The sequence below is a fragment of the Rhinopithecus roxellana genome, chromosome 3, assembly GCF_007565055.1.
Source record: "Rhinopithecus roxellana isolate Shanxi Qingling chromosome 3, ASM756505v1, whole genome shotgun sequence".
NCBI lineage: Eukaryota > Metazoa > Chordata > Mammalia > Primates > Cercopithecidae > Rhinopithecus > Rhinopithecus roxellana.
Window position 1 is genome coordinate 177,086,898 of NC_044551.1, and position 16,827 is coordinate 177,103,724.

At 45.3% G+C, this 16,827-nt stretch overlaps 1 protein-coding gene across 10 annotated transcripts in view; it reads right to left on the reverse strand.

The window, feature by feature from the left end:
* The window catches only part of WWC1 (WW and C2 domain containing 1), a 172,739-nt gene that overhangs the window by 64,939 nt on the left and 90,973 nt on the right, over window positions 1-16,827 (reverse strand). For all 10 annotated transcript variants that reach the window (XM_010358200.2, XM_010358199.2, XM_010358196.2 and 7 more), the window contains exons 4-5: window positions 7,707-7,783; window positions 5,579-5,658 (exon numbers count right to left, since the gene is read on the reverse strand). In XM_010358200.2, the coding sequence (XP_010356502.2) occupies window positions 5,579-5,658; window positions 7,707-7,783 (157 nt within the window). The remainder of the gene's footprint in view (window positions 1-5,578; window positions 5,659-7,706; window positions 7,784-16,827) is intronic.

The following is a 16,827-nucleotide window of genomic DNA, read 5'->3' on the forward strand; positions in this document are numbered from 1 at the left end:
CGGCAAGGACTGGCCCCAGATTTAGTCTGAAAAATTAGTCTGAGGGAGCTTAGAAGATGCTCCGTGGCAAGGAGGCTCCCCAGAGCCAGTGTCCGGGACAGGCAGTGGCCCTGCTGCAGATGGGCATAGGAGGGGCAGGGAGACATTGTTGGTTGGAGCATGTCCGAGGGCTGGGGACTCTGGGGAGGGGGCTGTGCCCAGCTGTCCTCTGTCAACAGGGCGAGAATGGCTTCGAATCCCTGGCAGGATGAGACAGAAGCGGTTTGTCTGCTGGGCTTCCGACAGCCTCTACCTGACTTCTTCAAGGGCCTTAGCAACCTGGCCTCTGGAATTTGGCTCCAGACAGCAGCTCTGAGAGGGAACACTCTTGGGATGAAGCTGGGTGGGGAGAGGGTGGGGGAAGAACAAAGGGTCACCATTATACACTCGGTGAATGAATCTTATTTTTTTTTTTTTAAGGGAAAGAAAAGTGTGTGTGTGTGTGTGTTTGTGTGTATGTGGGGATGCATGTGTTTTAGGATTTCCAAATCCCTCAGCTGTCCTCTCTTCAGGCCTTTAGAGATTTACACACCCGGTAGCCACAGAGAGGTGGGGCAAAGGCTGACAGCAGCCGACTCCTGGTCCTGTCCAGACACCTCCTACCTGGGCACGGCAGGGCGAGGCGCTGCACTGGCCTCCTCCCATAGGGGGAGATGCCTGGTCTCCACTCTTCCCTATTAGAAAGGGAGCTGACAAGTCAAAGTCCCAAGCTTTCATCTTGATTTTTCTTTGCAACCTCCTCCAAGAGACAACCTTTAATCCTCATCAACCTTTTCCCTTCTCTCTTTTTTAAACAGGTTGCTGACTATGAATTGAACCAATATGGATTCGTGGCCCAGAGTAACTCAACTGCCCAAGGAAGCTTAACTGGTATCATCACAATCATGACAGGTGACATAGCTGCTCTTAAAAAACAACAGAGCTGGCCGGGCATGGTGGCTCACGCCTGTAATCCCAGCACTTCGGGGGGCCTAGGTGGGCAGATCATGAGGTCAGGAGATTGAGACCATCCTGGTGAAACCCCATCTCTACTAAAAATATAAAAAATTAGCCAGGCATGGTGGCATATGCCTGTAGTCCCAGCTAGTCAGGAGGCTGAGGCAGGATAATCGCTTGGACCTGGGAGGTGGAGGTTGCAGTGAACCGAGATTGCGCCGCTGCACTCCAGCCTAGGTGACAGAGTGAGACTCCGTCTAAAAAGAAAGAAACAAACAACAGAGCTTTTGGCTGCTAAAGAGAAATTTTCTAAAAGGGGAAATTACATGTGGTCAAAGTTATCCTGGAAATTCCTTAAGGATAACTTGTACCTTTCCCCATGTTCTGCCATAAGAGTAGGCACAGAAGTAGAAGTGACTGGATAGCATCCCTCTTAGACTCTGAAAAAGAGGCCTTACATTTTCTGGGAATGAGGAGGGAGTTATCTGGGATGACACTGGGAAGAGAGGTATTGAGACATGAACTTCAAAATCCAGCAGTCCTGGGTTTCAGCCCTAGCCCTGACACCTGCAAGCTGGGTGGCTCTGGGCATGTTTTCAACCCTGCCAGTGCCCTCATCTGTAATATATGGCAGGACAAAAACTTCTCTTAAAAGGGGGTGAAGAGAAAGAAATGAGGTGGCTGGTGTGAAGTGCTTCCCCGGCACACTCTCTAGTCCAGGGCAGACGTAGAGTTCATCCGAGTTCCCTTCCCAATGCAAGCAGGCAACCAGCTAGAGGTCACCACCCCAGCCCACTCTCAGGGAGCTCTTCCCTCATGCCAGACACTACCACACACTTGACACGGATTTTCCAGTTCAATCTTTACAACCCCTAGTTTTTCAAATGAACTCAAAGCTCACAGGAGTTAAGTCACTTTTCCAAGGACCCAGGGAACTGGGATTTGAACCCTGACCACCTGCCTCTCAAGACTCCATTCCTGACTCTCTCTGCCAAGGTGTACATTAAAGGAGGCATCTTCCTCCACGCTGGATGCAGAGCCCGGCTTCCGGCTAAGTAGTGTGCGCAGCTGGAGCTGCCATGGAGTCTTACCTGGGCCTGATATCAAACATGGGGCAGACGGAGAGGGGAAGAAAGGAGGCTTGTCTTTGGGGTTTCAGCATCAGCTTACCAAACAACAAGAGTTTTCAATGCTGCTACAGGGTGACAAAGTGGTAAAACAGGTTTGCGGTGGCTCAGAGAATAATGGGAAGTGTTCTAACCAGAAGCTCTTGAGGACTGCAGGAGCCAGGAGGCAGGGAGAACCCATTCAGTAAGATGACGGGAGTGAGTAGCCCTTAAACTGTGTGCTCAGAAGCTGTTTTGCTGCAAAGTGGAGGAATCAGGCTATTGCTTTAATAGGTCAAAAATAGCATTTTCTAAGCTTATAACTATTGCTCCAAACTGTCATTGGTGCTACTGAAGATTACCAAGAAGCATAAAGCATGGTTCCAGGTCTTAACAATTCAGAATCTGGTTTGAGAGACAAGATTGGTATATGTATATACACATATATGAATAACATGTATATAACAAAGATGTAAACATATAGAAAGCCATACTTTGTAAGACACAAAAATTACAGACAATTTGTAATAATATAAAGCTATATACATATTTCTTATAGCATGTGTATAGACATCCAAAGCCTTGGGGCTATGGCCACAGAATGATGAGGGTAGATTTGAAATTCATGGAATGAGGAAAAGGTATAGTAGTCAGGGAGAGACAAAAAGCAAGAAATAGCCATCCATGCAGGTGTGGCCTCCCTGGGAATGTAAGTGAGATGCCCCCTTGGAAGGCAGAAATCTGCCGAGTGTCCTGCCTAGAGCTTCTGAGACGGTTACCAATAACCTTCGTAATGATTGTCCAGTAAGCCCATTGGATACACTGAATACAATTCAATGAATGAGTCTCAGTTACATGCTGTAGTTAATAATAACAATAAGCTAACATCTTTCTCTCTCCCTTTCTTGATTTCTTTCTCTCCCCCTCTCTCCTTCTCTTCCTTTTTTTCCTTTTCTTCGAGACAGGGTCTCACTTTGTCTCCAGACTGCAGGGCTTTCTTTCTCTCTCTCTCTCTCTCTCTCTCTCTCCTTCTCTTTCTTTCTCTCTCCTTCCTTTCTTTTTTTCTTTCTTTATTTGGAGAGAGGGTCTTATTTTGTCACCCAGACTGGAGGGCTTTTTCTCTTTCTCTCTTGTTCTTTCTTTTTTCTTTCCTTCCTTCCTTCCTCCCTCCCTTCTTCCCTCCCTTCTTTCCTTTCTTCCTTCCTCCCTCCCCTCCCCTTCCCTCTTCTCCCCTCCTCTCCCCTCTTCTCCTCTCCCCTCCCCTCTTCTCCTCTCCCCTCCCCTCCTCTTCTCTCTCTCTCTCTCTCTGTTTCATTCTTTCGAGGCAGGGTCTCACTTTGCCACTGACTGGTGTGCAGTGATGCAATCAGCTCACTGCAACCTCCAACTCACAGGCTCAAGCGATCCTCTCACCTTGGCCTCCCAAAGTGCTGGGATTACAGGCCTGAGCCACCGTGCCCAGCCACAATAAGCTAACCTTTCTTGAGTACCTGCTAAGTGACTCAGTTTTCTCATCTATAAAATGTGGGTAGTTAGATAACAAAGCATTCCTTATAGTGTTGCTGTAGGATCAAAGAGCACACTTGCATGGAAACATTGCAGGGGTTCTCCGGCACAGAGTAACTGCTCGACAAAGCTTAGCTAGTATAGTCACAATTAGGACGGGTAACACAACTACTCTTTTTTTTGAGATGGAGTCTTGCTCTGTTGCCCAGGCCAGAGTGCAGTGGCACATTCTCGGCTCACTGCAAACTCTGCCTCCCTGGTTCAAGCGATTCTCCTGCCTCAGCCTCCTGAGTAGCTGGGATTACAGGCACCTGCCACTGTGCCTGGCTAATTTTTGCATTTTCAGTAGAGACGGGGTTTCACCATCTTGGCCTGGCTGGCCTCGAACTCCTGACCCTGTGATCCACCCGCCTCAGCCTCCCAAAGTGCCGGGATTACAGGTGTGAGCCCTCACACCCGGCCACAACTACTCTTAAGAAACAACAAAGTGCCAGGCACGGTGGCTCACGCCTGTAATCCCAGCACTTTGGGAGGCCGAGGTGGGAGGATCACGAGGTCAGGAAATTGAGACGATACTGGCTAACATGGTGAAACCCCGTCTCCACTAAAATACAAAAAAATTAGCTGGGCGTGGTGGCGGGTGCCTGCAGTACCAGCTACTCAGGAGGCTGAGGCAGGAGAATGGCGTGAACCCAGGAGGCAGAGCTTGCAGTGAGCTGAGATCCGGCCACTGCACTCCAGCCCGGGCAACAGCGTGAGACTCCATCTCAAAAAAAAAAAAAGAAAAAAAGAAACAACAAAGCTACTGCATGTTCTCACTTGTAAGTGGGAGCTAAATGATGAGAATACATGGACACATAGAGGGGAAAAACACAGACTGAGGCCCCTGGGAGGGTGGAGGGTGAGAGAAGGGAGAGGATCAGGAAAAATAACTAATGGGTACTAGTCTTAATACCTGGGTGATGAAATAATCTGTACAACCAACCCCCAAGACACAAGTTTACCTGTATAACAAACCTGCACATGTACCCCTGAACTTAAAATAAAAGTTAAAAAAAAAAAAAAAGGAGAAGAAGACACAACAGAGCTGTATTTTACCTGGCCACAGCTCAGCTTCTAAAGGTGAAAATTACATTTGGTGAAAGTTATCCTGGAAACTCCTTAAGTCACCCATAGAGCACAATGTACATGGTATCGTGCATACTTTTCTAGTAATTGGTATTTGCTAGAAGAGATCATTATTCCTTCAATGAAGCACTTAGTGAGTGCTTTTAGGGGATGTGGAAAAAAGGAGTGTGTTTTGTTTGCGTGCATATGGGACCCTAATGGATCGACTAGAGATGATTGGTGTGCACAGAAATGCTCGGCAATGCTTGTTTTTTTTTTGTTGTTGTTTTTTTTTTTTGAGACGGAGTCTCGCTCTGTCACCCAGGCTGGAGTGCAGTGGCCAGATCTCAGCTCACTGCAAGCTCCGCCTCCCGGGTTCACGCCATTCTCCTGCCTCAGCCTCCCGAGTAGCTGGGACTACAGGCGCCGCCACCTCGCCCGGCTAGTTTTTTTTTGTATTTTTAGTAGAGACGGGGTTTCACCGTGTTAGCCAGGATGGTCTCGATCTCCTGACCTCGTGATCCGCCCGTGTCGGCCTCCTAAAGTGCTGGGATTACAGGCTTGAGCCACCGCGCCCGGCCGGCAATGCTTGTTTCTGTGACTGGACAGTAACACTCGGCTGAGTGGAACAGATCTTAATGGCTTCAGAAGTCCACAGAACGATGAGAGTTCTGTGGTCTGAAATGACTCCCCTTTCCTCTTTCCAAACCCCACTCTTGGGTGGCAGTATCTTCAGGAAATGCCAGTGGAATAGAACTTGAATGATGAGAGAGCCACATTTTGAGAAGGGAGAAAAAGGACTGAAGGAGAGAGAGACAGAGAGGGCAGGAGGGGAGCCTGGATGGGGAGCAGCCCCCATGCTCTGCGACGCAGGGTGCACTTACTTCTTCAGGGTCTGAAAGCCACGCTCTTTGAACTGCAGCTCGTGCTGGAGGTGAACCATCTCTCTCTTCAGCTTGTTGACCTGGAGGGCAGCAGACCATACACGGGGCTGGGTCAGAGGCTGACTGCAAGGTGCAGGCTGCCTTCTCCCTAGAAGGGGAACGCAGAGCCTCCCACTGCACCTGCATAATGACTCAGGTCAGCACCCATTGGGCCACACTCATCAGAGCCCCCTCCCATCACCGATGCTGGCCTTGGTCTCTGCAGATGCCCATTCAGTCAGCATCCCAGTGTTTCTGTAGGTCATTCCTAGCCAGTCCTTGCTCCAGGGAAACAGGAGGTGGACAGGAGCTGACCTGGGATAGGGTGGGCCTTCCCACTTCCTTGCTGTGTGACCTCTCTCAAGCCATCTTGCTATCCTGAGCCTCCCTTTCCTGTTCTGATGGATGAGGACAATGGCAATTCCCAGGGCCGTGGATCACTTAAAGCTGGCAGAGGCTATGAGAGTGCTTCACGTGGAGGCAAGAGGCAATGTAGTAACTTTAGTGGCAAGACGTGCCCTAGGAGTTAGGCTCGGTCTGCTGGTTTGTGTGGCTTACACTGTATTACTCAACTTTTAAAATGAGTTGCTAATAATCAAATCTTCAGAAAGTTCACATAATAAACCTAGACACATAGTTCCTTTCTGAAAACACCTGAAGATCTGGTAACACTGAACCCACATTCCAGCACGGGCACAACAGACCAGAATTCAAATGCTATTACCTTTAAGACTGGGCAGACCTCTCCTGGTTACACAGTCACCACGACTCTCTACTGCCTCAGCCCCAGCCCACATCCCTCATTTTTGTCTTCTTGCAGGCATTTGAGTTTGTGGAAACTGTTAAATTCTTTGAGTTTAACTAAACCACTTTTCAAAATACTGACTTTGCCATGAGCAAATAATTTCACTGCTGTGCCTCAGTTTCCATACTGGTAAAAATGGAAATACTAATATTTATTCCCTAAGGTAATCATGAAGTAATTAAAATAAGATAATTCAGAATAATCAGTAGCTAGGAAGACAGTACACTATTATTAGAAACTTTGGAGTAAGACTTGAATCTCTTGTGACCTTGGGCCAGTTTCTTAGCTCCCCTAAGCCTCTGTTTGCTCATCTTTAAAATGCAGATGACAGCTTGGTGGTGGCTCATGCCTGTGTTCGCAGCACTTTGGGAGGCCAAGGCAGGTGGATCACCTGAGGTCAGGAGTTTGAGACCAGCCTGACTAACATGGCGAAACCCCATCTCTACTAAAAACACAAAAATTGCTGGGCATGGTGGCATGTGCCTGTAATCCCAGCTACTCGGGAGACTAAGATAAGAGAATTGCTTGAACCTGGGAGGGCGGAGGTTGCAGTGAGCCAAGATCGCACCACTGTACTCCATCCAGCCTGGGTGACACAGTGAGCCTCCGTCTCAGAAAATAAATAAAATAAAATAAAATAAAATAAAATAAAATAAAATAAAATAAAATAAAATGCAGCCAAGTGCAGTGGCTCACGCCTGTAATCCCAGCACTTTGGGAGGCCAAGGCGGGTGGATCACGAGGTCAGGAGATCGAGACCATCCTGGCTAACATAGTGAAACCCCGTCTCTACTAAAAATACAAAAAATTAGCCAGGCATGGTGGCGGGCGCCTGTAGTCCCAGTTACTCGGGAGGCTGAGGCAGGAGAATGGCATGAACCCAGGAAGCGGAGCTTACAGTGAGCCAAGATCACACCACTGCACTCCAGCCTGGGCAACAGAGCAAGATTCTGTTTCAAAAAATAAATAAGTAAATAAAAATAAATAAATTTTTAAAATGCAGATGACAGTAGTTACTTTACAGAGTTGTTGCAAGGACATGGGAAAATACACATGAGGTATTTCGCACTGTGCCTGGTATATGGTGACTGCTTGTGAAATGGCAGCTGCTACAACCATTACTATTACTGTGACTACTGCTTCTACTGTTATTATTTAGGGCCTTCCTAGCACTGGCTCTCATAGCCTGGCTGAAGCATCTGTTCTGGCCTTGTGGGTGGGCTTGTGGTCTAAGACCTCAGTGGCACCCATCACTAGCACATAGCATAGGTGAAGAGGTCCTACCCGGGATTTTGCAGTGGCAATTTCAGCTTTCAGGATCTCAGGGTCATACTTAGAGCTGGATGATGAACCAGAGACCACTGTAAGGAAAAAAGAAAAACAAGAATATCAGTAGAAGAAACAGATTTTAGCAAAGTTGACTCATTCACCATCTAAATAAACCTAGAAAGGAAGGACTAAAAGTGAACAACCTGAATGTTCAACAAAGGGGGATTTATTACATAAAGATGGTACACGCATAAATGGGGACTACACAACTTAAAATGAGGATGAAGAATATTGAATGACAAGAGAAAATGTCGAAACTCATTATGTGAAAGCAAGTTTACAAAAAAAATGTAAAGAATAATTTATATTTGGGCCCACGCATGGTGGCTGAAGCTTTTAATACCAGTCCTTTGGGAGGCTGAGGCAGGGGGATCACCTGAAATCAGGAGTTTAAGACCAGCCTGGCCAACATGGGGAAATCCTGTCTCTGCTAAAAATACAAAAATTAGCTGGGCATGGTGGCGGACGCTTGTAGTCCCAGCTACTCAGGAGACTGAGGTATGAGAATTGCTTAAACCTGGGAGGCAGAGGTTGCAGTGAGCTGAAATCTCGCCATCACATTCCAGCCTGGGTGACAGAGCGAGACTCTGTCTCAAAAAAAAAAAAAAGAATAATTTAAATTTGGAAAATATGCAGTTTCCAAATATACACACACATATGCATTTTAAAAAGAATGAAAAAAATACCAAAGAGAACACTGATATCTAGAGAGTTAGATGGTAAATGGTATTATCATCTTTATATTTTTATCTTTTCTTTTTTAAAAAAACAGTAAACATATGCTTTAACAATCAGCAAAAAATAACTAAAAGGATTGTTGATTGTACTTTATATTAATGTCCATTTGAAAAGGAAAATAAATTACACATAATCTTACCACCCTAATACAATTATCTTTTTCCCAGGTTGCCTTCCAGTATATACCCATGGTTCTACCATGTAGTTGTAACCTTACTGTATTTTAAAAACAGTATTTATTTATGTCTTGAAAAAGGATTTTAAGGCTTATGAAAGTGAACACTACATAGTAAAATACATTTAAACTAAGGAAAAGGAGACAAAGAGATAACAAGGATAAGGAAACAAACTGGCGACAGGCTCTGAGCCTCATAACTGGTAATGTGAGGGGGAAATAGGACCAGATATAAGATTTGTGGTGTCCTTAAGGTAAACACAATCCCACTGTTCAGAAAAGAACAGTTATTCTTGGTCAAGAGGCCAGAGAAGTATTTGTCCTGTGAGTCCTTAATCACACTGTAGGAACCATTTCATCATCTCCCCTGTCTACCTACTAGCATCTGAACACTCTTTCCTGTTCACACGTAGCCAAATCACCTGCTGAGATCTGGGTTTTTCTTTTCTTTTCTTTTGTATGTTTTGAGATGAAGTCTTACTCTATCGCCCAGACTGGAGTGCAGTGGCACAATCTCAGCTCACTGCAACCTCTGCCTCCTGAGTTCAAGCTGTTCTCTTGTCTCAGCCTCCCTAGTAGCTGGGATTACAGGTGCGCTCCACCATGCCCAGGTAATTTTGTACTTTTAGCAGAGACAAGGTTTCACCATACTGACCAGGCTGGTCTTAAACTCCTGACCGCAGGCGATCTGCCCACCTCAGCCTCCCAAAGTGCTGGGATTACAGGCGTGAGTCACTGTGCCTGGCTATCATCTGAATACTCTTTAATGTTCACATGTAGCCAGATCACCTGCTGAGATCTGGGTTTTTCTGAGGATAGAGAAGCTTATTTGGTGATTGCTGACAATTTTCAGTGTCTGGAGGTAGGCATGACAGTCATGAGGGGAATGCTACTGTTTGGCTTTGTTTAAAAATATTTTAATAGGCCTTTTGGTTATGCAAAAGGCATTAAAATGTAATATTTGGAAGTTTGGGGAAAGAGAAAACGGCTCTGCATAATAACATAAAAGATGTTTGGCACCATGGGAAGTGTCGTGTTTCTATTGAATTTACAATGATAATGATGATGGAGAAGACGACCAAGGTTTACCAGAAGAGATGAGTGGGGACAACGGTGGGGTGGCAAGGGCCTTGTAGCCTTTGTCTCAAGCGTGGAACAGGGAATCCATGTACAGAGATGTTTTATTGCCAATTTAAAGTTTTCATCTCCTGGTGTCTAATTCCTTTGGTCTTTGCTGGACTTGGGGATTTCAGGGATAGAAATCCCTTTGCTGGTTGGATATTTAGCTGGAGGTATCACCTTAAGCACACAATGTGGGGAGGTTATAATATTATAATGTTATAATAAAATGACCTTGAACAAAATGATGTTATTTGAGGACTGCTGTATTTCCCAAACAGATACTTTCAACAAAATATTAAGACAGTTAACTGCTGTATTTCCCAAATAGATACTTTCAACAAAATATTAAGACAGTTAACACCATTTATCACTCACTGATCAACAGTAATAACAGGGTGAAAGAAGACAGGAGTTGTCAGGGTGGCAATAACCTGGGAATACACACAGAAAGGTCCTCAAAGGGTATGGGGTGGAGTGGGGGATGTCTGTTCTACGAGCACCCTGTCCTGCCAACCACCCTGCTCATCAGGCTGTGCCTCTGGACGTGGGTCTGTGCTGTGGGATAATGTTGAGGTGACTGTGGCAGCAGCATGGAAGAGCCTGTAAAAATGGCAAGACGTGACTCAGACAGGGAGAGGTTGGCTGTGGGGACCAGTCATGCCAAGGCTGACTTGAGGCATGCATCGTGTTCCTTGGGCATGCCCAGAAATCCTGGAGACAAAGGATGCCAAAAAGAAGAGATTCTCGCCAACTGGGTCACCAGGAGCTTTAATGTTTACACCCTGGAGTACCACTGTGAAGTGCACAATTTGTACCTAAAGCCGCTGACACGAGATGCAGCCTGTTACTTATCATTTTGTAAGTAAATGGTTGAGGTAAAAAATACATACATAGAAGTGCACACATCATATATGTACAGCTTGAGGAATTTTCACAAAAGAAACACGCTCAAGCAATCAGCACTCCAATCAAGAAAACAGGTCATTAGCCTCTCCTTTGTGTCTGCATTCCTACACTATCCTTTACTATGAGAACTTTTTTTTTTCTTTTTTTAAATTGAGATGGAGTCTCCCTCTGTTGCCCAGGCTGGAATGCAGTGGCGTGAACTCGGCTCACTGCCACCTCTGCCTCCCAGGTTCAAGCTATTCTTCTGCCTCAGCTTCCCGAGTAGGTGGGATTACAGGTGCCCACCACCATGCCCAGCTAACTTTAGTATTTTTAGTAGAGACAGGGTTTCACCATGTTGACCAGGCTGGTCTCAAACTCCTGACCTCAAGTGATCCACCCGCCTCGGCCCCCCAAGTTCTGGGATTACAGGCATGAGCCACCGTGCCTGGCCCTACTACAAGAACTTTATATCCAACAGGACTTAAAATACTGTCTTGCCCCAATGTTTAATGGTTCTTAATTTTTAGTTTTTATTAAAGTTATATATAAACACAGTTCATATGAACAGTCCAACATAGGACAAGGTTTGCTATAAAAAAGAGCATTCCACAACCCCTATCCCCATAACTCACACCCTAAAAGAAAATCATTTTCAATTTCTTGGGTGGCTACCTCTATGTGTCTAATAATATGCATGCATTACTGCTTCTTGATCTTTTCTGTTTTTGGCATTACTTATTTACTTATCTCTCAGGAGGATGGGGACTTAGCCTCCCTTCTTTCCCCACCCCCTACAGCACACACATGCACCTCTCCCATCTCCCCATCATCCTAAAAGCAATAGCATACGTTTGATGAAAGTGATCTTCAGTGTTTGCATTATTTTTACTCTGCAAACACTATTCAGGGTAGAATCAGCTAGCTGACTTTGCTTACTTTTACTTTTCAGCACTTTTTTTTCCCCTTGAGTTAATTATTGTCACTTTTACATTTGCTTAGTTTCTACAAACTTCACACTAATTCAACCTCACATTCTGCCAGTTACCTAAATCTCATCTCTTAAAGTCCAGACCAGTGTGAATCTGGTGAGTTTTCTATTTTGGGATCTGTCCTGCCAGGGCTTCTGCCCTGCTTCAGTGTGAGCGAGCTGCTGTCTGTGCTCGGCTGGCTTCCTGAGATCCCCCTTTGTGTTCCTCTGCGTGTCTCCTCACCTCTCTGTATACCACGTCTTCCTTTTCGTGGTCTACCCCCTCAGTTTGGTAGAACATCATCTCCAGTAGCTTTCTGAGAAAGAAACCATGAAGGAAATGAACTTTCTGAAATCTCGCATGTCTGAAAATAGACTTATTCGGCCCTACACTTGATTAAAGGTAGTTTTGCTGGATATAGAATTCTAGGTCAGAAATAATTTTCCTTAAAACCTGAAGGAAAAAAAAAAAAAACCATGGTCTTTTAGGTTTCCATCACTATTAGTGAGAAGTCTGGAGCTATTCTGAGTCCTGATCATTTCTGTGTGACCTGATTTATTTTTCTCCGAAAGCTTTTAGGATCTTGAATTATCCCAGTGTTTGAAGTTCCACAATGAGATATCTTGGTGTGAGCCGACTTTCATCCACTGTGTTGGACACTCAGTGAACCCTTTCAGTCTAAAAATTCTCCTCCTTCAGTTCTGGGAAATGTTTCTGAATTATTTCAGCGATGCTTTTTCTCCTCTGTTTCCTCTGTTCTATCTGGAGCATATTTTCCTCAGATAGTAGATTTCCTGTCCTTGTAGTCTATTTTTTTTTCCACTTATTTTCAATCTTGTATTTTTGCTCTGATTTTTAGAAGGTTTCCTCAGTTTTATTTTCCAGTCTTCCTTTGGAGTTTTCGTGTCTACTCTCATATTTTAATTTCCATGAGCTCTTTTTATTCTCGGAAGGTTCCTTTTTAAACAATGTAGGACCGTGCTCTTGTTTCCTGACCACGTAGCTTCTCCTAACGTTCTCTTCTTCATGTACACTCCTTGTTTCCTCCAAGCCCTCCCTTCACCACATGTTGGTTTGAGTCTCTATTTTCTCTGTTAGAGGCTTTCCTCGGATATCTGGAATCTTGGTTATCTGATCACATTTAAGGATGGGAGCCCAAAATGCTGACTGGAGCGGGGTTTGTGGACTGTGAGTTGCATAGCACCTGATTTGTTTTCTATTTTTAAAATTTATTTTATTATTTAAGAGACAGGAGGCCGGGCGCGGTGGCTCAAGCCTGTAATCCCAGCACTTTGGGAGGCCGAAACCGGCGGATCATGAGGTCAGGAGATCGAGACCATCCTGGCTAACACGGTGAAACCCCGTCTCTACTAAAAATACAAAAAAATTGCTGGGCGAGGTGGCGGGCGCCTGTAGTCCCAGCTGCTCGGGAGGCTGAGGCAGGAGAATGGTGTGAACCCGGGAGGCAGAGCTTGCACTGAGCTGAGATCCGGCCACTGCACTCCAGCCTGGGTGACAGAGCGAGACTCCGTCTCAAAAAAAAAAAAAAAAAAAAGAGACAGGGTGTCTGTTGCCCTGGCTGAAGTGCAGTGGCACAATCATAGCTCACTGTAACCTCGAACTCCTGGGCTCAGGGAATCCTCCTGCCTCAGCCTACTGAACAGCTGGGCCTACAGGTGCCTGCCACCACACTCGGATAATTTTCTTCTTTAAATTTTTTGTAGAGATGGAGTCTTACTATGTTGCCCAGGCTGGTCTTAAACTTTTGACTTCAAGTGATCCTCCCATCTCGGCCTCTCAAAATGCTGGTATTACAGGCATGAGCGCCTGGCCACAGCACATGATTTGGCTGGACATGATTTGGTTTCATCCAGGAATCCTCAATGTCAGTTGTCTTTCCAGCTTTTCTCTAAAGCTCTTCCCTGGTCAGATTTCTAGTAGAGTTCTCTACTGTCCACTCTAGAGGGTAATGACCTGGCACCATTCTGGGCACCAAGTGGTATATGAGGGCTAAGGTCTCAAAACCCTTCACTTACTCACTGTGCTTTCAGGATAGTGCACTCTGGCTCTGAATTTGCCTTGTGTCCTGGAGTCCAGAGACTCTATTTTACCCTCTCCAAAAAATAAACTTCCAGTCATTTGCCAGATTGAAGATGGTGGTTGCCTGACTGTATCAGTTTAAGGAAAAGATTTCATGGTCTAATTGTCTCAGAAACAACTTTTACTCAATCCTCTTTGAGACCCTCCCCACTTCAGTCTTACTTGCAGAAATAGCTGCTGCCACCAACATCCACGGTTTTTGCAAGTGCTCTATAGAACAGTGTTGTGAGCCTTCCTCACTAACAGCCCATTTTCTCTTTTCTCAGGTCTGCTACATAGGTTGCCACCTGTCTGTCTGCTGTCCAGCTTCCAAATTTTATTGCTGCTCCTTCTCCAATTTTCTCTAATCTTATATATAGGTATGCCTTAAAAAATATATTCTATCTCATATACTCCTAGTTTTGCAGTGAGTAAAATCAAGTGAGTGGTTCAACTGGCATTTTTTAGTTTTTAGAGATGAGATCTTGCGATGTTGCCTGGACTGGAATCCTGGGCTCAAGCAATCCTCCCACTTCAGCCTCCTAAGTAACTGGAACTACACGTGTATGCCACCATGCCTGGCTTCAACTGGAAGGCCCCCAATGATTTGCCTGGCTTCAACTGGAAGGCCCCCAATGATTTATTTTCCAAATGGCAAATCAAGGCCTAGGGAGGGGAAAATACCATAAGGTCCCAAAGAATCCAGTTCTCCTGAGTTCTCACCTTTTAGAGGGTGGTGGAACCAAGTGTAGCTGAAGAACCTTAGTATTTGACTGACTGACGTGGCTTAAATTGGCCGGGAGCGGTGGCTCAAGCCTGTAATCCCAGCACTTTGGGAGGCCGAGACGGGCGGATCATGAGGTCAGGAGATCGAGACCATCCTGGCTAATACGGTGAAACCCCGTCTCTACTAAAAAATACAAAAAAAAAAAAAACTAGCCGGGCGACGAGGCGGGCGCCTGTAGTCCCAGCTACTCGGGAGGCTGAGACAGGAGAATGGCGTGAACCCGGGAGGCGGAGCTTGCAGTGAGCTGAGAGCCGGCCACTGCACTCCAGCCTGGGCGGCAGAGCAAGACTCCGTCTCCAAAAAAAAAAAAAAAAAAAAAAATTAAGAAAATTGATTTTGAGATCAGATATATCTGGTTACGAAGGCTACCTTGCCACTCTTTACCAATGTGCCTTTGGGGAAGCCACTTCCTCTTTGGAGGCCTCAGTTCCTTTGTCTGTAGAACGGGAACAACACTGTCTCAGGGACTGTGTGTGTGATTCAGGAGGGAGGTTACTTAGAGTGCCTAACACATTGGCCTCCAGGCTTACAACAGGTGCATATTAAATGTTAGTTCCCTTCTTCCCCATGGAGCTAGAGATTATACCAGAGAGTCGACAGCAAAGTCTCCATCCCCAAGGCAGGGCCCCATCCGTGTCTGGGACCCAGAGCAGCCAAGCCCAGGCGGCAAAACCCTCACAAGCCCTGGCAAACCATCTGAGTTAGACAACAGGTATGTGACTTCATCCATCTGTCATGCCAAGAGCTTGACTTGGAAGGCAAACCTGGCTTGTAAAACTTGAAGACAAGAGTCATGATGAGGTTTGGGTCACACCTTGTTTAACTGGGATGCTTGGGCTGGGGGAATCCCGGTTTCTGTGTGGTTTGAATCTCAGATCCAGTTGCCTGAAATGACCCCAGTCCTTTCAGATGGAAGATATTTAACACTGAAAATGGTGGTGATGCCTCTGAGGCCAGTGAAGCTCTTGGGAGTGTCTGGAAGTCATATGACAAGGATGAGGAACTGCATTGTTTACTTCCTACCTTTGGTCATGGATTTATTCTTATCAGTTCCAGAGATCTGTTAAAAAAAGAACCCTCTTTTTCATTTACAATGCTAATGAATTAATAATAATAATTTACTGAGAGGTTAAGAATATGAAAAATACTATTCCAAGGACTTTACATTTGTTAACTAATTTAGGTCCCATAACACGCCTGTGAAGATTATCCTAAGAGTAGACCAATTTTATAGATGAAGAAAACTGAGGCACAGAAGTGGCATAACTTGTGCAAGATTACAACAGTTAGTAATTTGCATATCCTTGATTTGAACCAAAAAAGTCTGGTTCCAGAGTCCATAGCCTCAAAATATTATGTGTTTCCTATCAATAGGACTGTTTATTGAGCCATTAATATGTTCTAAGGAAACAGTACCAAGTGTCTTACCTAGACCAGTGGTTTGGGCAGTTTTATCCCCTATGACTTATGACAAAATCTAGAGACACTTTTTGTTATCACAACTTGGGTGGGGGTGCTACTGGCATCTAGTGGGTACAGAACAAGGATGCTGCTAAACACCCTATAATACACAGCCCTCACAAAGAAGAGTTACTCAGACCGAAATGTTAATGGTGCTGAGGTTAGGAAACTCTGACATGGTCCCATGAGATGAAGGTACTATTAACATTTCTGCCTGACTGGCTTAGTCAGTAGAGAATGAGACTCTTAATCTTAGGGTCATAGATTCATGCCCCATGTTGGGTGCCAAGAATTTAAAAATTAACTAAAAAAAAAAAATTCAATAGTTAAACATAAAGATTCTGAGACTTAAAGAGGGAGTATGCTCCCCTAGAGAACACCCAGGCTGTCTGACGTCAGAGTCCAGCTGCCACCTCCCACTACAGTGCTTTTTTTTTTTTTTAGGGAAGGAGTCTCACTCTGTCTCCCAGGCTGGAGTGCAGCGGTGCTGTCTCAGCTCACTGCAACCTCCATCTCCTGGGTTCAAGCAAGCGATTCTCCTGCCTCAGCCTCCCGAGTAGCTGGGACTACAGGTGTGAGACACCATGCCCAACTAATTTTTGTATTTTTAGTAGAGACGGGGTTTCACCATGTTGGCTGGGATGGTCTCAATCTCCTGACCTCATGATCTGCCTGCCTCAGCCTCCCAAAGTGCTGGGATTACAGGCATAAGCCACCGTGCCTGGCCTTCTACTACAGTGCTTCCCACGTGAATGTTTCATTCTCATAGTGCCCAACTCTGGTTTTTAATTTTGGAAACTTTTTATCTATAGACAATTTGAAAGAATAATATAATGAATCTCAATATATCCTTCTCTT